The 22,472-nt window shown below is 36.7% G+C and overlaps 2 protein-coding genes and 1 long non-coding RNA gene across 4 annotated transcripts in view; 1 reads left to right on the plus strand and 2 right to left on the minus strand.

The window, feature by feature from the left end:
• The window catches only part of LOC105196796 (bifunctional heparan sulfate N-deacetylase/N-sulfotransferase), a 317,002-nt gene that overhangs the window by 5,851 nt on the left and 288,679 nt on the right, over window positions 1–22,472 (plus strand). The window lies entirely within an intron of this gene.
• On the minus strand, window positions 16,705–18,985 carry LOC105196746. Of its 2 annotated transcripts, none has more exons than XM_039452721.1 (3): window positions 18,733–18,985; window positions 17,643–17,778; window positions 16,705–17,265 (listed from the first exon to the last, which is right to left on the minus strand). In XM_039452721.1, exons 1-3 carry the CDS (start codon window positions 18,797–18,799, stop codon window positions 17,253–17,255), a joined length of 216 nt encoding a protein of 71 aa, XP_039308655.1. In that variant the 5' UTR covers window positions 18,800–18,985; the 3' UTR covers window positions 16,705–17,252. The 2 variants fall into 2 exon arrangements, with proteins under 2 accessions (XP_039308655.1, XP_011161137.1); XM_011162835.3 differs by having other exon boundaries at window positions 16,711–17,265; window positions 17,656–17,778; window positions 18,733–18,978.
• LOC105196755 lies at window positions 20,166–22,001 on the minus strand. The gene is made up of 3 exons (XR_850776.3): window positions 21,867–22,001; window positions 20,862–20,957; window positions 20,166–20,497 (listed from the first exon to the last, which is right to left on the minus strand). It is a non-coding gene; the product is annotated as an uncharacterized LOC105196755 (long non-coding RNA).

The raw sequence follows: 22,472 nt of genomic DNA on the forward strand, positions 1-22,472 counted from the left end.
GTGCAGAACGACACTTTATCATGGGTAGGGTTAATGTAGAATTGTCGAGTTTCCTCTCGGAAACTTTGGATCCGACAGCCTCCAGCATCATTACGCGAACTAAAACGTTTACCTCGCGAATTCTCCGAGGATGCGCTCTCGGAGAAAGTCCCAGATAGGAAACAAATCCTATCCAGACGGAATAGCCGTTCGGGAGAGTTGCTGCAACGATTGAATGCACGCCATGCTCGATTATTTAAGCGCGCGCCCGAGATTTCTCGGGCGTAAGTCGGGTGCGGCGCCGAAGATCGACGGGAGCACCCTCGGCGTGGCGCGAGACGGTGGATATATAGCGCGATAAGGAAGAGAGAGAGAGAGAGAGAGAGAGAGAGAGAGAGAGAGAGAAGCGTGTGTCGGCTGACGCCGCTTCGCGGAGAGCGATATCGATTCCGACCTGTCGAGCGTGAGCGATTTAAACTCGAAAGACGGAGGAGATAACGTAAGTCTCCGTCCCTACGTCCCTCTCCCTCTCTCTCTTTCGTGCTGGTCCGTGCACCGCGAAGTCGATCGGATTCGAACAGCGAGGAGTATTTCTATGATTTACTCGATCGACGCACCGCTGCGTCCTCAGTGACAACGTAGCAACGATACTGTTTAGATTGTCATAATAGGATTATCTTCTTTTTCCTGTTAACTCTGTTCGATTTAACACAGCGATATTGAAAAAGTTAAGTAAACGATTTTGTCAATTGCAATACGAGGATTTAAACTGAAAAAAGATTTAAAGCTTACCGGTTATCTAAAATCTTTCTAATTTCTGAAAAAATATAAATTTGTGTTTTTGTTAATTGCAAAAATTTTTTAAAAAGAAGTCATAAGAATTTGTCGCAATATGTCTCAATCAATATATTCTACTACTTCTCTTGAACAGCTATTTCGTGTAAAATTTAATAGCACATTTATCACTTGTTATATCTCGTTAAGATAATATATCATTAAAATTGTATAAAAATATATCGGAAATAATTGTTACGCTCTTAAAAGTTATTTTTTACAGCATTTGAGAGGTCTTATTGGTATCATTACCATAATAGATGCTTGCTGGCATTATTATTATTAAATTGATCAATTTAATAATATGAGATTATTGTTTTTTGTTCAACTTAAAATTGTGTCTCAAGATAAAAAATTTATTCGGCGCTTAATTTGTTAAAGTTGAAAATGTTTATAAAGTTACACAGAAAATAAGAGCACAATGATCTAGCTAAGGATAATAAGGCTCATTTTGAATTACACTGTAATCTCGTAATAGAATATCTCGAAATAACGCGAAAAATATCTTATATATGCGCTCGATGCACGTGAGTGGCATGAGTGGAAGTAGCGATGCAACCGCGTAGCTACATTTATCATTTATGTTTTTATAAACAAATCCTCTCCTGGCGATCTATATTGGAAAGGGTGCGTTCGTGCAGGTCTCGTGCGAAATTGTGGTTTGCTGGTATGGTTTATGATTTTATTTTTTGCAATAGTCAATGTTTTGACAAACTTTTTTTTGAAAAACTAAAAAGAAAATTCTTTACAAATTTCTATTTCGAAAGAAATTCAAAGAGGGAAAATGCGAGATGATATTTTGAAAACGTGTAATACGTAAAGTACATTATATATTCACATGAAAGTTCTAATTCGATAAGATACGTTTACGATAGATGATACGTATTTCTTTCTTTATTCATCTCTATAAACATAATAATTTTTTATAATTTTATAATTTAATAGAAAAATTGATGTCAATAAAATTTTCTCTAAAAATTATACTTTTATAGAATAAACGTATTGTAACAAAATATTACTTTTTACATAATAATTATTCAAAAAATTTACATAAATATAAATAAAATAATGAATGAAATAACTGCGGTCTTATTTCATGGTTTGAAAATTAAGTAAGAATAACTGTGTTATTAAGCACATACATCACTTAGGGCCCCGAATTGCGCTCTATTACAAGATTCCAATGTAATTGTGTTTTCACATATATCTATGCTCGCCAGTTATAATATAAAAATATTTGTATCAAAATATATTTTTTATTATCGGTTTCATACACCGAGAAAACCTTGGAAAGTTGAATTTAGAAGGGGATACGCGGCGTTAAATCTACATTTCCAAAAATATTATTCCAGGGGTATTCGCGTGGTAGATAGGACGGCGAGACTGCGCCCAGCCGATGCGGCTACTTTGCGGGGCCGAATATCGATTTCGTATTGCAGCGGCAGATATCGAAAATATTGTCGTTTGTATGTAGCTGAAGGAGCGAGTGCGATTTAGGATTCCAGATAAATAGTTACGACCACCCCAGTCCGGTCAGTCCCTATGCAGTCCCCCCGTTTCGAAACGTTTTACGCGAAAATTTAAGGGCTTACGCGTGCTGTCGGCAGGTGTTGTCCCTTGGAGAGAACGATATCGATTCTGCGCCGTCGAGCATGAGCGATTTAAACTGCGAAAACAGTGGGGTTTATAAAGCCACCGTGCCATAGAATCAGCCCGCGTCGGAAACAGTTAAATCCTTTACTTCCTTCCTCTTCCTCCGACATTTTCGCTTATCTAAGCGTTTTAAGATGCCCTATTAATTCCAGTCCGATAAATAAAGCCAAAGAATGGCAGTTCGCGAATGATACAGGATCGATCGACGTAGCCGATTGGTTTAGATCAGCTTCTCTAAAGTCCTTTCCGAGAGAACTTTGGGTTAGTTTCAGAGTGTTAATGCTTGGCTCGTATCTACGACGGTTATAGGGACGTCATTATGGCTCCGCAACGCCTCTAATCATCGTTGGCGATCTTCACCGATATTCCATAGAAACCATGTCACGTAAATGTGGACTACCATAGGTATAAGTCACTGCGGCTAATGATGACATTAATTATATGTGCGTAACGAAAGAGAGATGCTGACGATAATAGAATCACACTTTGAAAACTCAGTTAATCATTTTATCAGAGAGACACACACAGCGGTTATCCTCTTTGCAATTAAAATTGTAATCAAAATCAATTAAAATTATCTTTCCAAGTGAATATTTTTTTAAATAATTACCGGCTGTACATATTTTCTCCCAATTCCATGTTATCTATTACATCTTCTTGGCTAATCGAGGTCGTCCGCGACCCGAATTGCGCTACAGAAATGAAAATATTTCAATACCGACGATATGATGCCCGGAGTTTCTTCCTCCATGGCAGTTGTAAAACACAATGACAGTACATCAGTTTTATAACCGTGTTAGTGATTTAACTCAATTAAAGGCACGTTACCTGGTTATTACTAGTAAAAATAATGTAATTGGCAGAAATGAAAATTACTGGCGTTCCGTTTCGTTTCTTTCACCAGTAAAACCCAGCAGATGATCCCAAACAGTCCGAAGCGTCATAAAAATTTTCAGGTTGAAAATTATGGACATTTCAACGTTACCACGAGCTCGTAGTAACATTGCAGAAATTTTTTGTAACTTCCGTGCAATATTTAGTTCCGCGGACGATACTTCCTGATATCCATCGAGATTTCTTCTCCGCCCCAACAACGTCGCCTTTAAAACAGTATATTAGGCTGCGAGGGTTATAAATCAGACTGGCGGGGTGGCGGCGGCGGTTGGTGGTCGTGATAGTGCTTAGTAAGTAAGACAGTATGCTGCGCCCCGCGTTGTACGTGTTACATTAGATGTGCCTACAGGACGTATCAGAAATGTGCGTTTTCTTTCAGATATAAATTCCTTAATGAATTCATAGAATCAAGTTTCTCCTAAAAATTTAAAAATTTTCATTAAATACCTTGGACGCGGAATTACACGAATTTTGTATGCAGAACGAAATCAATAGTGCAAGATGCATTATTACTTAATACATAATTAATCATATAAATTTGCAGTGTTGCGTTTCTTTCAGTTAAGCTAAATGCCATTGGAAGTTAGTAGTTCTGCCGTGAAACGTTTCTTAATGGAAAATCGCTTGCAATCGCTTCGTATCTAATCACTAGATTGCGCGCGACTTCTGATGCATCCTGTATACGCGCGCAACGTACGTAGAATACCAGCAGGTTGGAGTCACGAGATTCCCCGGGTAGCCTGCTGCTACAATATTGCTCTTCCCTGGCGTCAGGCCAACTCTTGCCTTCGACGGAGGAAAGAGAAGTGCGTGGAAAGGAGATAGACGAAGTCAGGATAAGAGCGGAACGAAGTAGGTGAATGCCTATCATGTTGATAAGCTCACTCGACGATGTACGTGGGCGTCCTTTTAATCTGCGTACCATTCCATTCCTCTATAGTCCTCTTTACGTTTCTTTTACCTTTCTTTTACCTTTCATCCTCTCTCTCCCTTTCACATTTTTATCTTTTTTTTTATCATTGCTTTCTTTTTCCCGTCAATACTGCGTTAAATGGTGTCTTATCCTGCCTCAGCGAGTGTGGCCGCCATTCAATCTTCGTCTGTCAATCGCCGGATTTAACCACGGCGTCGAAAGCATCAACGAGGATGACGGTGATAAAGGGAAAGATTATGGATCGGATACGTTATCCTCTCTCACGAAGAGATTAGATTCGAACGGAGGTGTTCGCTTTTAAGAATCTGCGAGATCTTATCAGATCTCTCGCGTAACGATTTCACGAAGCTTTCAATAAATATGGAATATGGCATTTGCACTGCTTGTTCAATTGTACAATGTGAGCTATGAGGAAATGATTCCATTGATTCATTTTGATTTGCTGCTGAACACGATCGAAATTCTATAACAACGCATTTTAGATAGAAATAGAAATGTGAAAACAAATAGAAACGTGCTATATTATAAACAATTCTATTTACTTTATAAACGAGAGATCATATTGTTATAGAATTATATCCATATGCGATTTCAATTTGCGCTACAATACGTTGAACAATTTTATTTTTTTTAATTTTTATTTTTTTACTATAGAATATATTTAATCCTCATCTATGTTACGCAGACATTTCGAAAATACGATAAAATTATTTCAACGAGAATGCTTCTTAAGAATTTGTGAATTTGTGAAGTCGGTTCGCACAGTGTCCGAAGTTCGAGGCTCTTCGCAATCTTCACGATGCTACGTCAAGCGAAATGAACTCTTGAAATTATTCTACGCGATAAGTTATTTGAATAATCATAAGTTAGTTTGGAAATTTATGAGAAATCAGTATGAAAATCGTCATGAACTTCGGCAAGCAAGTGAATGAGATTTGTGACTTGTGCGTCAAGATTTTATTAGTTACTTTTCATTGAGACACGACATTTCGATAGAAAATTTCAAACGAGTAATATTTGCATGTAAATTCTGAATTTTTACACTTTTTTTTATTTTATTTATTTAAATTAAATTCTTGATTACAATTTAATTAAATTAGTGATATTACGAATGCTCAACGAATTCCGTCGCTTAGAAAATATTTGATAAAATTGATTTGAGAAAGATCTATTAAAAAAACAGTAATTAATTTTAAAATTCAATGCACGCGTCTGTTTTTTTTTTCAACGCATTGCGCACCTATTTTTAAAGTATCACGGACAATAGTAAATAATACTAATTGGAGCGCAGCGTGTTTTTCTCAACGCGAACAGTGACGAATGCTTCAGTAACGTGTAGCGTACGGATCGGGTCTAACGATAAATTGCACCGAGCGCTACCTCTAACGAAAACATCGTTTCCGCGAACATCGGTCCGCATAGCGCTACATACCAACTGCCGGCCACCTTATCCCTCTTCATTACTCGGCCGAACTTTTCGGCGTGTGCCCGGCTGAATTATATTTTCTCTGTGGCTCCTGCCCACTCGCAAATGCCGCCGCGGAAGCAGCCTGGAGATGACCACAGACTCGTTATTCTCCCGCGGCGACGACGACTCCAATCCACTAAATTCCATTGCCGCGGTTGTTTCCTATTTATCGCGGTCGAAAGAACGGAGGAAGAAAAAGAAAGTAATCGAGGATATGGAAAGAGAGGAAAGAGCTGTACATGCACGAACAGCACGCGCACGAAAAGATTGGAAGCCCGGAGCGAAACGTGTCGAACGAGAGAAAATCGGTTGAAAGAGAAATGGACTGGCGATCGAAAAGAGACGACGATCTCGCCGTGGTGGTTGATCGGTCACCATCGTCAACCCCGAGGGTGGTTTGCCGGGTTAACCGATGCAGTACGACGCAGCGGGGTGTCCTATTGCGACCAGCTTGAAAATCGTTCGAGTGTACCGACGACCCCGGCCGGCCTGCGGTTGCTCATTGGACGTTATATCTGCAGTATTATATAGGTGCACATATGCACAAATACATACGTGTACAGATACAGGGACATTGGTATATGCAATCATAGATATGCGTGCGTACAGGCGGGACACGAGACAGCGACGCTTCCGGGTTCCCGTGAGAGAACTAGAATGAGTGGATGAGTATCGCTGTTAACGTCTCAATGGACACACGCCGTGGCACTGTCCGCTGTCTAACCGATAACGTTGCCAACTCGTTGGGAATGAATGGGCCATTGGTAGAGAGGAGAAGGGGGGGGGGATCGGAGACAATAGAGTCGGTAACGGCATCCGTTCGAGTATATCCCCCGCCTTCTTCTCATCGCTCTTCGGAACTTTGTCGGCGCACTTCATCCTCAATTACTCCGATACCTTGTAATTAATCTCGAGAGCTTGGGTGGTGTTTGTTGGAGCTCATTATATCGGGAATAGAGCCACGGTGGCGGAAGAAGGCGACGAAGGCTGGTGGCCTCCAAAACGCTGCCTTGAGAAATTGAGACGTACATAAAGGATATACTCGGGCATACAGCCGGGAAAAGGACTGCCGGGAGAGGGTGACTTTACTTTGAAGCGCCGCGCCGACCCTCGTCACTGAAGTAATCAAAGAGCGTTAATCGTCCGTGACGCGATTAATTTGATTTTATTGCCTAGTCTCTTTATTTACGACCGATTATCCACGTAGATGATGTTTCGGGTGTTATCTCCTCCTGTCTACCTTGTTAGGACGAAGCTTTTAACGTAAGCGGATTTAATTTTGAGTAATTTGTAGGTGAACGTAAAATGGAAATAAGGAAGCGCGTGTATCGATATTCATCGTCGATAGTTCGCTGTTTTTGAGAATTTAGCTATTAAAGCGAGTCTGGTTACGTGCAAGCCGGTTAAGAAATGGCTTTTAATATTCATGTGTAACTTGAGATATTGGCTGGCGACTGCGACAACCGCGACGGTCACCGGGCAATTGTAAATTCAAATCATCGTTAAAGTTTAAGGCGAGGCAGCGAGTCGCGCGCAGTGGCTCTTTAAGGGGGATACCCGAAGAAAATTATAACTTTCCTCATTGCCGATATCTCAACGGCGCGCTTTTTAGGTCAATTGGTTGAAGTAAAATTTCGCGACGCTTATCTTATCAGTCGGTCGGTGCATTATCCTCCCTCGCCAAATATGCGTGTGGCCGTTCTCCTCGCGCCGAGCGCAAGACGAACAGGAACAACTTATCCTTGCCTCGATAAGGCTACTTTTCCTCGAATGCTCCGTCTACCGTGAGAGTAATCATGTCACACGATCGTAAGAACTTTTGCCTCGGTCGTAGATCACTGTAAACCACTGCGTGTGACGCGCGGTGAAACTCTACAAAACTTTCGTTTCCCTTAAACCAGAGCGCGCGCGCGCGCGCGGGATTAAACCCCAAGGTAGCCCCCGGGATAACAATGGAATCGATTGTCGTCGGCCGGCAAACGCTCGGAGATGACTGCCGGATCCAATCGTCGTGATTCCGCGCGCTCATAGATCGTTATCGGCATACTGACATTAGATCCTACACCGAGTGCGCAACTCCCGGAACTCGCTCTCGCCAACTCGTGAAACGCGCGATCGCCGCCGTTTCCCGGGGCTGGATAACTCGGAATAAACCACCCGATAAGCTATCCAAGTTCTACCGAATGATCGGTATAAGGACGTTTACTGTGTACTTTAGCAAGAGAAGAGTTATTGAAGGTAGTCTTAATTGGATATCGTGAATTATGTAACTTGGTGTTTTACTTGATAATTAGTAGCTCCATTTCTTCACCACGTTAATGTTTGCACGCAATTAAAAATTACATTAATTGAAGAACGTTCTATAATTTTAACATTTATGAATCTACGTTTCGTTATTGAAATTGTGATAAATTTTCGGTTATCTTGGGTGATTATTTTTTAATAAAACATACAACGTTTCATCAATGCAAATTCGCTCCCTTTAAAATTTTTCAATGGAAGATGAAGCCGGAACAAACTGAGACAGCAATTTTTTTTCCGAGTGGAAAACGATCATCGGTAAGAGGAGCAGTGGAGGGGAGCCAGACATCGTGAATGCTTCATAAACTTTTGGGCAGGGACGACAAAGTGATCTTGAGCTTTGGACGCGAGAGATCCTCGACGACGACGTGACGGAAGGATGTTGTAAGCATTGTCGCCGCAGGTTTATGATGGATAGACGGACGAGAAATTCCGGGGGCCTTCGAGCTTGCCGCTCAGTGCCGCTTGATTCCCGGGGTGGAATGCGCGCCCCTTAAAAACGGGGGCTGCGGATAAACTCGAGTAATTTGTCACTTCGCCGCCGTCTCCTGTACAACGGCTGCGACGGCACGCCCTTCATCGTTCGCGTAAAAAGCGAGTCGCTTTCCACCCCCGCCTTTCCTCCCTCTCCCTCCCCCCTGCATAGCGCACCCTTGCTTTCGCATGCCGAGCTGCACGAGATATGACTTTCTGCTCGCGGCAGAAACGAAGAAAAAAGCAACTACATTCACCGAGTGGAAGTCATTTCGTTCCATTTTCGACTGTGTTTTGCGACCGATTATTTTCTCTCTATTAGTAGCCAGTCTGCTTAATCACGTTTACAATACTTGTAAAGATTTTTTTCTTAATTAATATATCAATTTGTGAGAGACGCTGGGCATGTATTCCATAAAATATTGCAAGAATTTTAACTGCCAGTCAGAAAATAATTTTTATCAATTTGTACTTAATCTAGAAAGAATTCGATATTAAAAAAAAGAACCTGTCTTCAATTTGCGTCAATTATTGCAAAGCTGCCATTATTCGCGTCCATATTTTTACGATGAAAAAAGACTTAATGAAATCTCTGGCTAATATCGTTCTTCGACGTACGACAGCTTTAAGAAAATCGAGAGCGGAAAAGCTGCGCTCGTTACCGCCGCTCCTCCTCCTTCTTCTTCTTTCGCGCTCTATTCTCTTCTTTTGCACGCGCGTTATCGCGCCAAAAATAGTCGAGTCAAGATTGCACGGTGCCGAACGATCATATCGATTCTAGATCGTTACTTGCTGAAAGAAGCCGGAGATTCTATCGTCAATAACGAACGCGAACGGAAAGAGGAGAACCGTCGCAATTTTAAGGCTTTTTCTTTCATTCCGCTCAGGAAAGCGCAACCACATCGTGGATGTACGTGTGTGTCCATGTGCGTATGTGTAGAACGCAGTGCTAGTAAAAAGTACATGACACAATCTGGAGGCGCTTAGTTTCATCTTTCCTTCGACTCGCTCGCCTTTCTTTATTTTAGTTTCTCCTTCTTACACACACGTACGGGCGCATACACGGATACCTTATGGAATCTTCACTCCATGTCTCTAAAGAGGTTTACGCAGATAAGGAATAAAGAGCGTACACACGAGCATTCGCGTTAATCTCTACGACAAGAAGGAGTAAACTAGACGTAATTACAGATGATACACCGCGCTTGTTTGCGGACCGCTATTACGAGACTAAGCGATGTATAGTTAAAAGCTTCATTTAGCGACGATGAAATTCCAACGAGAGACGTTTCTCACGTAACAATCTATTTTATTAATGTTCCAACGGCCCTTCCATGGCGATGTGTTTATCGCGAAATTATCGACCGATTGGTGAAACTGCTGTATAAATTTCACAAACGCGCCCAGCATATCCGAGCTAGATCGATATTGGTGTATGGCAACGCGTATATTGCTGCCGAAAACGTCGATGCCCCGGCATCGTAAAGCTGCAGGGGGCGGCGAGTTCGCAAGTGCAACGCGCCACGATCAAACGTTGCAATTAAGTAGGCGCGCCAGCCACTATCTCGTCGCGAAATCTACCTACGTGTAGTACGCCCGTGCCACTGATACTGTGTACCTATTCGCGGTCACGAAAATGTACGCTGACTGTACATTACCTGCCGAACTTCTCGAGGGTGATCGATATTGCTTACATTACTGCCGACGAAGAGTAATTGTATCGAGACGTGTAACGAAATGTAATCTAACTGCTTGATACGGATGGGAATTACGTTACATTATATCGATTACATTACGATGTGGAAATGGAATATGTACGTCAAATCTCTGATGGGGCTGGTTAATTAATTATTGAATTAATTACTAATTAACGTATAATATTAGAGCTTCATGTTAGAATACAGCCAGTGATACGTTAATATCATCGTCCGGCATGATATGTGTCAATAAATGTGTCGATAATACAATTTTTGCACGTTGAATGATGGCGCATCTCAATTACTGATAACTGCAATACTAATCTTATCTTTAGCGCGTCGCGTAAACCATCGAGTATCTTTCCTCGTTTTGGACACCTCTTCTCCTTGCCGTTGTTAATTCGCCGTGCTCTCGCCGTCAATTTGTCTTGCGGAAGATAAAAATAAGGAGTATGTTGCCAGAGAGTCCGGGGTATGGGTAGCTTGCGAGCGAGGAGTTATTGCAGATAAGGGACACGGTGGACGAGGGTGCGAGCCGCGCAAGATGGGACACTCGTTTGTCATCGCTGAATAATCGCGGAGCACGGGGGTAGTGTAGTACGCGAAAGGGTGAGAGTCACAGCAGGGATGGGCGTTTAAAAGTACAATGGAGACCATTTACCCTCGACCCTCGCGCAGCGGTCCGCTCGTCCCCGTCCGCACTTCACGGACGGGTTTAGAGTGCCTTGCACAGGGTTGGAATTCGCTTCATTGATGCAGCCGTGTCCCGGTATGCGTGCAAGTCCGGCCATTCCGCGTAGCGTATGTACATACGAGACGAAATCGCTTCTTTTACCGTGTATGGTCTTGACAACGTCGGACGAGGTGGGTTGACGGTAACGGCGGTGGCAGCGATGATAACCAACAGCATCTTCTACCTGTATTTCCGAACATCAGCGCGTTTTTGTCACGCACTAATGCCACCGTCGTAATTTATCACTGTCTACGCGCGGCCGCGCGGGCGCGAGCGCGGCGCTCCTTCAGTATCGTGTTGGCAACAGCCATTTTATCGCGCAGAGACAATGAATACAACCTCGCGCAAAGTAACTGAATTTATTATTCTTTATCGGCTAGGTACCCATCTGTGTTAGCTTTCTCTTGTATTACGTTTTACCTTCCAATTTTTTAACTTCGCTGAAATACGCCAATTAATATGCTCTCGATTTATTTGTTCTTTAATTCTGATGTGACACATGCTAAAGCAAATCACCTTCCTACTCTAGACAACTTTTTATAGATATCTCTAATTATTCAGATTTTTATAATAAATAGTTATTATATTATTATGTTTATGAAATTCAAAGTTGTAAATTTCTCTATCTCAGAACGACGTGCGTTTCTCGGCGACGACGACACGGTGACGGTTTATCCTTCCATTGACACTACCTCGACAAGATCCTCAAAGATACATATCGCGTTTCTTCCATAAATTGAGATTGATCGTACATACGAAGTCAGTCCGTCAGCACGTAGTATTACGAGATGTTCCGATTTCGACGACCGGATGTCGTACACTTCGCAATGGGTATCGTTCGCCGAGTTTCGCAATCTGATTTATGACAGCCGGTGATCGCTTACCATCGTATCCCCGGGCAAAGGAGGAGCAATTCGTATCTGCCTTGGATTTGATGGGTCTCAGCACGACGATCCTCGACGTTCCTTGATGTACAATGCGCAGTCGTATAGACCTCGCTTTAATCTCAAAACCAACATTAAAGAATTACATCGCAGAATTGAAAGTTTTGAAAACAAATTTTCTTTAAAAAAACGTTTGATTACACAAGCAGACGTAAAGACATCTATCATAGAAATAATAAATCTTTGTAGAAAAATGTTTAAAAGCGCTTAAATTTAATTGAAGCAATAAATATTCAACAATTAATACGAGAGCTGAAATTTTAGTTATTCATACAATTAAATAACCAGGACGTCACGCGATTATGGTAAGATAAGGGCCATTACGATGAGAAACGATCGTTGATCTCTTCTCATACCCAGCATCAATAATCATTACGTGAGCCTTGCCGTGCGATGGAGCAAGAAGACGCCGTGCGCCATCCGTTCTAATTACTCAAGATGGACGGAATATCAACATTTGCGCACCAATGCGAACGTGCTCGTTCGGTCGATGCATCGCATATATATGTATATATATACGCGGGAATCGGTCGGAGAGACAGCAGCATCTCGAGTTATGCCTAATGTCTAAGTGATCCAATCTGTAATGCTAAGCGCCATCTCAATGTGAGTGCGGCATGTGACAAAGGACTTCAACCTAAGGGCGCTGCGTATCCAGGTTGACATAAGACTAATTAGAGAGAGACAGAGAGAGAAAGATAGAGTAAATTAATTTTCAGTTTAGATATCTAATTATTTATTAAAATTAATTAATAACAAAGAAAGAGAAATGGTTCCCATATAGTACAGAAAGATTGCAAAAACGTAGCGAAATGCTGCGCTTTTGTCTGCTTTTAGGAATATTGCAATACAGTAATATATGTTCAGTAACATTTTGTAATATCGTGATAAAGTGTTTTTAATTTAAACACACTTTAATTAAAGATTTCCTAATAAAGCGCAGCAAACAATCCGTAGGATATATATACAAGAGAATTAAAAATTAAAAACATAATTACATTAATAAATTTGTAATGCACTATTAATAACACGTTATTATAACATGTATTATACATATATTTATATTATCTAAAATATGTATTATAATATGTATTAATACATTATTAAAGCGTAATTGTTAATTTATATTTATATAATTGTTTTCTGAATTTTTGATTCTTGTATGCACACGTGTTCCACAGATTGTTCGTAATTTAAATAACATTATAGTTTTTAAAATTTACATAACATTATAATATAATTTTTAGTGTTTTTGAATCACATTAAAATTTAATGTTAAAACTTTGCTGTGAATACAAAATTATAAATTTTACTTGTATTTAAAAAATAGCACACCGTGACTAATCACAATAAAATCAACAGTGTTATTCTAAATATTTTAACAAGAAAACATCTCTAACATATTAAATATGCGCGATAAGTATCTCGTCTTTTGCTCCTTTTTGGAAATTATTACACTTGAGATATTAAACCTTAGCTCGTAAGGTTTAATCTACAACGAAACTCTTTTCGAGATAGAATTAATCTATCTTTCTTCCACGAGCGCGTCACCAGACTTGCAGTTATTAAATTTTTTTTTTTCTTCCTTTCCGTTCAATCGATAAGCTCGCGATCTCTTTGATCCATCTTCTCCGACTATGAGCGCTGCAGATTTTAATACGTTATCCTCAGGTCTCTATCAGCTCCATTTTAATCCTTCGTTTTGCTAACGGTCCGGCTTTCTTTTCATTCAATCGAGCTCCTTGGTTATAATAGAGATCTCTTTTTACAACGCAAATATGGTTACATGGAAGACGAAGGAAGAAATGTACAATACATCTATACAGGAGAGAAAAATGAAGCGAAATGACGTCCTATTTATTACGTTGAACCGTTTGTATATTAAGGTCTATCCGAGATTGAGCGAGTGTTATAAATTTGCGTCGCGCAAATTATTTTTTTTTAACAATGAGTTTTAATGTACCGAGGGAGACGGATTGATAGATAGAGGACTCCATTTGAGGGATAATTCGCCTAATGACTGGTCGACTAACTGCCGCCTTAAAAATCGATATTCCGCGGGTTTCGCAGCAGGTCGCTCGTCGTACACATGCCGCAACGACATCCATTTTCGTCAAAACATGATGATTATAAGCATTACATGGCATTTGACATACCTACACGAAAAAGCGACCGTGCGCCGGTTTATTGATCGTCGGGAGGGATTGCCGCGCGTCCCATTATTAATACATTTCATTTCTGAAACACGGAAATGCCACATATAATTATCGCGACGCGCTAATCAATTTGGAGCGTTCATATATTTCAATAAATTTTGTGTGAGCATTACCAAGAATATTTTGATCATTATCGCCGCAATTTCGCAAATGCCAGAAACGACATCATTTTACCTGTAATAACGGGAATAATTACAACAAATTTTGACAATTCTGAGAAAAAGCTTGATTCCGGGATCCACAGTCGTTAATTTATTCGCATTTGCGAAACAGCGATCAAATGGAAGATATAAATTACGCATCCGTATTAAAGAATCGTGGACTTTCGATAATGATGCTGCCGCAATTGATATTGGCAAACACATTCATCAATTTCCTTTTGCAATGTCTGATGATACTCACTCGTCACAATACTCTCAGTACAATTGCGCCTCGATTTGGAAACTTTTTTTTTCGATTGTCAGTCATAATCGCGTGATCTCCAGGTACTCCGTGAAGCAACGACGCCGATAACCTCACACGTACAATCGTTAACCCCCCCGACGATAGACATTATTTATGGTGGCCAACGCGTCTCGAATCAATTGAAACGACGAGCCAAATCGCGTCTCCGTCTGGCCATTTGCGAGCGGCGGGCAGGAGGGCTGTTTCGGATCGAAGGGGTCGTTTCTTACGGGTTGTTAGCCCCGATCCTACGAGCCATTACCGACATTACGTTATCTCGGCGCGCTCCTGAATGTTATCGTTCGACTTCCACACCCACACCCGTGTGCCAATCCGCCCCCTGACTTTCGTTTCCTTCCGTCACCTTCATCGAACACCTCGAGGCCGTGTTGCGCGCCTTCTCGGCTAATCTTCTTTCAGTTGCACGACTGTAAGCTCGTCGTAAAGCACGCACACTCGTGTGCCACGATGCACACGTAAGATTCCCGTCGTCGTCGAGACTGGTAAAATCAAAATCGCACTCTAGGAAGAAAGATGCGAGGGTAGCTTCAAAGCGGAAGCGACGAGCCGCGTTCTCGGCGATAAAAGGAAACTTTCTGCCTTGGACTCGCCAATGTGAATCGTCAGCACGATATTGCGGGTAGTTACCCGTAAAACGGATGGACACCCACTCTCCTTTTTCTGAGTAGATGCAATCTGCGCCCTTATGGCGCGTTCGCACACCGCGCGCCTCGAGCGAGGCGATCATTCTCGTGTCAATGGACGATGAATCCATTCGCGCGCGGTTTATCTAGCTAACACCACGCGCCGTCGCCACCGTTCTAGATGATTTATATTACGACGCTACTAGGAACCCCCGTTGCGCATGTTGAGCATTTTTTCGTCGGCATTATGCGCGATATTGTAATGCACGACGTTGCCTCTGCCGGCGACACCGAGATACCAAATTTGAATTATATCTGCCCGGTCGTTGACTTCTACCTTGTCACATGTTTCCTTTTCGCTTTAGAAAGTGGGATAAATCTATGTTTCTGCTTGTTTCAAAACTCTCACCTGTTTTTGCTCTCTATTTATTCTCTATTTTCTGCGGACAAAAACGATTGCAATAACTTATAATAGGAACGTATAATGCAAATTGGATGCAACTTTCGCGTACTGTTACATAATGATAAGTTTAATCGAATGTGTTGGAAGTTTGAATTTAATTTTAGTTGAATTGAATAGACGCAATTTTTAAGTTACAAATTATATACAAATTACATATTTTTAAAAGCCAATTTAATTTGTATTTACACACACGTTACTACATTTGTGAACTATATATTATTATTTATGCATTTACTATTATGCATTCGGTATGCATCTAATGAATTAAATGGAATCAAATTTAACATTTCTATAGTTAACCTGTTCAACTTTATTGTTTCAGTTAAAATTGACGACATATTAAGTAAGAACAACGGCCTATAAGAATGATTCAAATTGAGTAGAATTTGATGGCAAATAAAGATATAATAATCTCTGCACTGTACTAAACAAACACAAAGATATGTTATCGTGCTTAAATGTCTTTTTTACATTTAAATAATTATTTAAACTCGCTCTTGTCGTTATCACTGAAAAATGATATCAGCTGTTGTTTCACATCAATTGTAGCAGAGATATATTCATATATAATGCTAAGTTGAGTAAAAAATAATGCGGTATTAACTTTCATAAAAAAATTTTTTTACATAATTTAAATGTATTTACAAATAAAATTTAAACTATAAAATACTGTCAAAAAAGCATTTAAATACAAAATACTCTTAAAAAATATATGTAAATACAAAATGTATTTAAATATGTATTTTAAAAACATGTATATAAAACACTGCGCAGCCCTGTACACACACATACACTCACGCGCACGTACGCGCACGCACGCGCACGCACGCGCGCGGGTGAACATGTACGTGTGTAAGTATTGGTTAAATTTTATTTATACATTTGATATTTTTGATAAAATGGATATATATTTTATGAATATCCATCTAAATAGGATGGGTTTAATGTTTATTTACTGTATATACAAAAGCAAAGACCACATTGCAAATAAGAAAATTAATAAAATTCTTTTAATATGTCTTTTTGCGTAACATACAATACAATAATTAATACAGATTACAATATTGTAGAATAAAAATCTTGTTAATTATACAAACAGAAATGAACATTTTAATAGTAATATTAACTGTAGAGAACATTATAGGATTTAATAGAGATCCCCTATGTAAAATTTCGATTGCTTACTGTGTGAAGGCATAATGAGAAAAAAGGTTCAGGGGAGGGAAGGAAAGTTTGAAGTCAAAATCATCGATCGCTATGATTGACCAAAATTGCTCACTTAAAGATTAAACGTTACAAAAGCAGAATTTTGTTCCATCGATATGGTGTGTTCTAGAGTTGAGCTTTTTAAGAAGGCCGTGATATTACAAATTACAAGATTAAATAACTATAAGAAAATTATAAGAATTATTGAATTGACCAAAACAGCACAACTAATCCTGAGGTTAGTATTGTGATAGTTGATATCGTATTCTTATGCATTGCACAGGTCTGTCTTGCATTCATAGCATTCTGTTAACTGCAACTCGTCCTTCGCAGCTTCACAGAAGTTTTCAATAGCGCATCCACGTATATCAACATACACTTCTGAAAAAAAATATTTTACTTATAACTTACAATTTATAAACAATTTATTAACTTACATATACATATATACATGTACATAAATAGTGTTAAGGATTGTATTGTTTAATTTGCAAGAAACAAATACCATATTTTTAAGCATCTTGGAATGCTTCATGAAATAATTAAAAGTATACAAGTCTCTATAAGCTATTCGACAAGAAAGTAGAAGAAAACTGGAAATTGAAAAAATGCAAATAAAGTTTTTTTAGCGTTGCGATAGCATATTGTAAAAACTATAGCTGAGTAAATGTTGCAACATTTTGAAAAACATTATTCGTATAAAGTACTTTAAACGTAGGATTCACAAATATGTTATAAAAGTTATAAGTTTCTTTTACTTTAGATACTGACTGCTTGAAAATTTGACACATAAAGGCTTAGTCGGTGGACACTCCATCCTCTCCATCTCTCGATCCTCGATCTTCTCCATGGTTAATTCATCGAAGCTCGAAGCATAACATTTCAGTGCCTTGCCTTAAAAAAGATATAAATGCCTTAAAAAAAGATGTAAAACAATAAACTAATTAAAATATTTTTATAGTAATGGCCATGTTAAAATGAAATTGGGAAATAAAAGAAATATGGACGTCGAATCTATACTAATTAGTTGCACAATGAAGTAAATATTTATTATGTAATTGTTACAAACTTGATAATTCTATAGTTTATTGTTTTTAATATTAATTCATTACAAAGCAATTCATAGCAACTGTTAATTATTGTTCATATTCTCTAGATTAATTTTGTTACGTATAAATCCAAATACCAAACTGGCGTCGTCATTCTAACATCGAAATAACGTTTTTGACATTTTGATGTTTACTCCCTGGAAAATTGTTAAGATAAAATATTTTCAATTAAGTCTAAAATTTATATTTAGTATTTTATTAAAAATTTTAATAACGATTTTGAAATAACGGTATAATTTTATGTAATAGTGACAATAACGCTAGAATTAGAGAACAGTCACTTTCAATCACAGACAAGTAACTCGTTATCATTATATATTATTCCTTGAAAAAAGTTGACTTATTACGTAACGAGCAACAGTAACGCAAAAGTAACTCATTACTTTGACTTGTTAATAACAAGTAATTTATAAGTTAGTATTTTTAATGAGTAACACATAACCATAATAAATAAAGTGTCAAAAATAACTAGTCCTAGCCTTATCATTATTACCATAGAAGATTGTAACATTATTACCAAGTTAAAAAAAAATATATTATATTAATGTAATTAGTAACGTTACTTCTTTTAACTCGTTACTTTCCATCCTTGATTAAAATGTGATATATAGTTGTATAGTATCAAAATGACAGTACGGTAACAAAAATGATTAAAACTTAATTTTATTAATATTTTTGTTATTATCATTAATAAAATTGTTAACAATCGAATAAGTTGACAAAAATTTACATCACTTACTTGAATGAAGAATGGAGAGTGCCATCACCAAAAATATGATAATGGAAAAGTGATTTTGCCTTTGCATTTTTCTTTTAGCTTAGTTGATATCTGATCTTGTTTTACCACTAAAAAAATTCGATCGAGGACTAACGCAGTTATTATTGTGGGGTTTATATATACCTGTGATAAACTTCCAACATTCTAATTATCGATAAGTTATCAATAATTAGATTATAGATTAGATGTAAAATACAATCACATGTTTGTTGTAAACGCTTTTATAACAAGATGTAAATGTAAAAATTACTTCAAATAGTAAAATTATTTTCTTAACAAAGATAGATTTTTAACAGACTAATAAATAAAATATAACAATTATAATACATGAAAATACAAAAATCCATTACCTTATTATATACGTAACATTTTGTAGAAAATGTTAGTACATAAAATAATATACTAAGTATGATATTGACAATTCTGTATAACATAACGTAACTAATAAAATTTATATTAATTATTTTGAATAAACCTTTCTTATAATTATATAATTTATATAATTTTAAGAAAATTATTGAATCAAACATTAGAAATTTTTTAATTAAAAAAAAATATAAAATTTAAACGACTTTGATTAAAAAATCACGTTAGATTAAATTTACTATGCATACATTTTAACACGGAAATATCTCCAAATACTTCTAAGCTGATAAACAAAATGAATGTATTTTATCGACATGAGAAATCGGAATATTTTCCACGGAGATTTTTAGATAATTTTATATTTGCGATAAAGCTGTGTGCCCTTGTGCGTGTGTGTGTAAATATTAAGTTAAAATTTATTTATATATTTATTATAAATTTTTAATAAAATGGATATTTTATAAATATCAATCTAAATATGGGTTCAATGTTTATTTATTGTATATACAAAAGCAAAGACCACATTGCAAGTAACAAGATTAATGAAATTCCTTTAATATGTTTTTTTGCCTAACATATAATACAATAATTAGTACAGATTACAATATTATAAAATTAAAAAACTTGTTAATTATAAAAACAGAAATAATTATAAAAACAGAACATTTTAATAGTAGGGGAGAGTAGGGTAAATCGATATTTTGCTTGGATTTTGAAGTAAGCAGGGAAGTGTTTGGCGAGATAGAAAGCTTCGAGTGAGGTAAATCGGACCTAGCTGCAGTTTTGCTCTCTATAAGGCGCAAATAAAGCATGCAAATCTGTTTAACCTATTCATTTAAATTAAAAAGATCCGATTTGTAACACGATCCAATTTAAACCACATTCCCCTAATATAAATTCTAGAAGACATTATCGGATCTAATAGAGACTTCGTATGAAATTCAAATCGTTTGCTGTGTGAAAACGCAATGAGAATAAGGTTCAGAATAGGGGAGGGGAGGAAAGTTTGAAGTCAAAACCATAGATCATTACGATTGAACAAAATTGTTTATTTAGAGAATAACGTCACAAAAGCAAAATTTTGTTCCACCGATATGGTGTGTTCTAGTTGAGCTTTTTAAGAAGGCCATGATATTACAAATTACAAGATTAAATAACTATAAGAAAATTATAAGAATTATTGAATTGACCAAAACAGCACAACCAATCCTGAGGTTAGTATTGTGATAGTTGATATCGTATTCTTATGCATTGCACAGGTCTGTCTTGCATTCATAGCATTCTGTTAACTGCAACTCGTCCTTCGCTACTTCACAGAAGTTGTCAATAGCGCATGCATGTATATTATCGCCAACATATTCTGAAAGAAGATGTTTTACTTTTAACTTTCAATTTGTATACATATACATGTACATAAATACAATGTTAAAAATTGTATTGTTAATTCGTAAGAAATAAAGACCACATTCTTACGTATCTTTGAACGCTTCATAAAATCATTAAAAAATACACAAGTTTCGATAAGCTATTTGAAAAGAAAACAGAAGAAAACTTGAAATTGAAAAAACTGCAAATAAAGTTTTTTAGTGTTGTGATATTGTAAAAAATAGAGCTGAGTAAACTTTGCAACATTTTAAAAAACATTATTCATATAAAGTGTTTTAAACGTAGGATCCACAAATGTGTTATAAAAGTTATAAGTCTTTTTTATTTTGGATACTGACCGCTAGAAAATTTGACACATTCAGGGAAATTCGGCGGACACTGCATCTCTTGGTATCCACCATCGTCAGTCGTACCATAACAATTCAGTGCCTTACCTTAAGAAAAAACATAAATGACTTACGAAAAAGATATAAAACAACAAACAAATTAAAATACTTTTATATTAATGGCCATGTTAAAATAAAATTGGGAAAGAAAAAAGATTATGTACGTCAAAGCTATACTAATTTGTTGCACAGTAAAATAAATTTTGATTATGTAATTATTACAAACTTGATAATTGTATTATTAAATAAGGCTCACTTATACATTTATTGTTATAGCCATTGCCATTTGTTTATTATGTATGTGGCTTGCAACAATGATTTTCAATGATGCTAACTTTCCATAAACTAAAATTTCACTAAAATATTATAGCCAGAATTTCTTAAAGTTAAAATATTAATTATAGACAAATTTAAAAATTATTGTAATGTTTTACAGTAAAATAAAGTCTTAAATCTCAAGTATTTTGTATTTGTGATTAATAATCATTTTAACAGTGAGTTGAAAAATATGTTTAATTTCTTTGTTATTTTCAATTTATTTTTAATTCGGGTCTTATTAAAAACACAAGAATTTAATAAGGCCCTATCTCAGAGTTTAAAACAATTTCTTTTTTGTTTATTTAGAAATGTTTTATATAAATGATAATTTTATTTTGGCAAGTGGTTGAAATAAACATTTTATTCTCATTTAGTTCATTTCAATATTTTTGTAAATGAAAGTTATAAAAAATAAAATAAGTTAGGTGGGCCTTATTTGGTTCGGGTATCTTAGTAACGTTACTTCCTGTAACTTGTAACTTTCCATACTTGATTAAAATATGATATACGTTTGTATAGTGTCAACATGACAATACGGTAGCAAAAATTATTATAAATCAATTTTTTCATTATTTTTGCTTTTGTCATTAATAAAATTGTTAACGATCGAATAAATTGCCAAAAATTTACATCACTTACTTGAATGAAGAATAGCGAGTACCACCACTAAAAATATAACAACGGAAAAGCGATTTTGCCCTTGCATTTTTTTGCAGCTTACTTGATATTTGATTTTGAATTCTCACTAATAAAAATTTGATCGAAAAGTAATGCAGTTATTATTGCAAAGTCTATATATACCTGTGATAAACTTCCAAAATTTTAAATTTTATTGATAAGTTATCAATAATTAAATTAAAGATTAGATTGTAAAATACAATCGCATTTTTGTTATGAACTTTATAACAAGATCAAGGTGTAAAAATTACTTCAAGCAGTAAAATTATTTTCTTAAAAAATACAGTTTTTTAACAGACAAATAAATAAAATATAATAGTTACAATACATGTTAAAAAATGTTAAAAATACAATATTTATTAGCTTATTACATTCTTAACATTTTTACAAAAAAAACTCATTTTCAAACTATTAAGTTGTATCGTCACATTTTTTTAACATGCTAATTAATATTTTATAATTTTGAGTTTAAAATTCATTAAACAATGATTAAAAATAACTCCTATTGAGTAGAATTTGATGGCAAATAAAAATATAATAATTTTTCCACTGTATTAAACAAACACG

This window comes from Solenopsis invicta, chromosome 8, assembly GCF_016802725.1.
Source record: "Solenopsis invicta isolate M01_SB chromosome 8, UNIL_Sinv_3.0, whole genome shotgun sequence".
Lineage (NCBI taxonomy): Eukaryota > Metazoa > Arthropoda > Insecta > Hymenoptera > Formicidae > Solenopsis > Solenopsis invicta.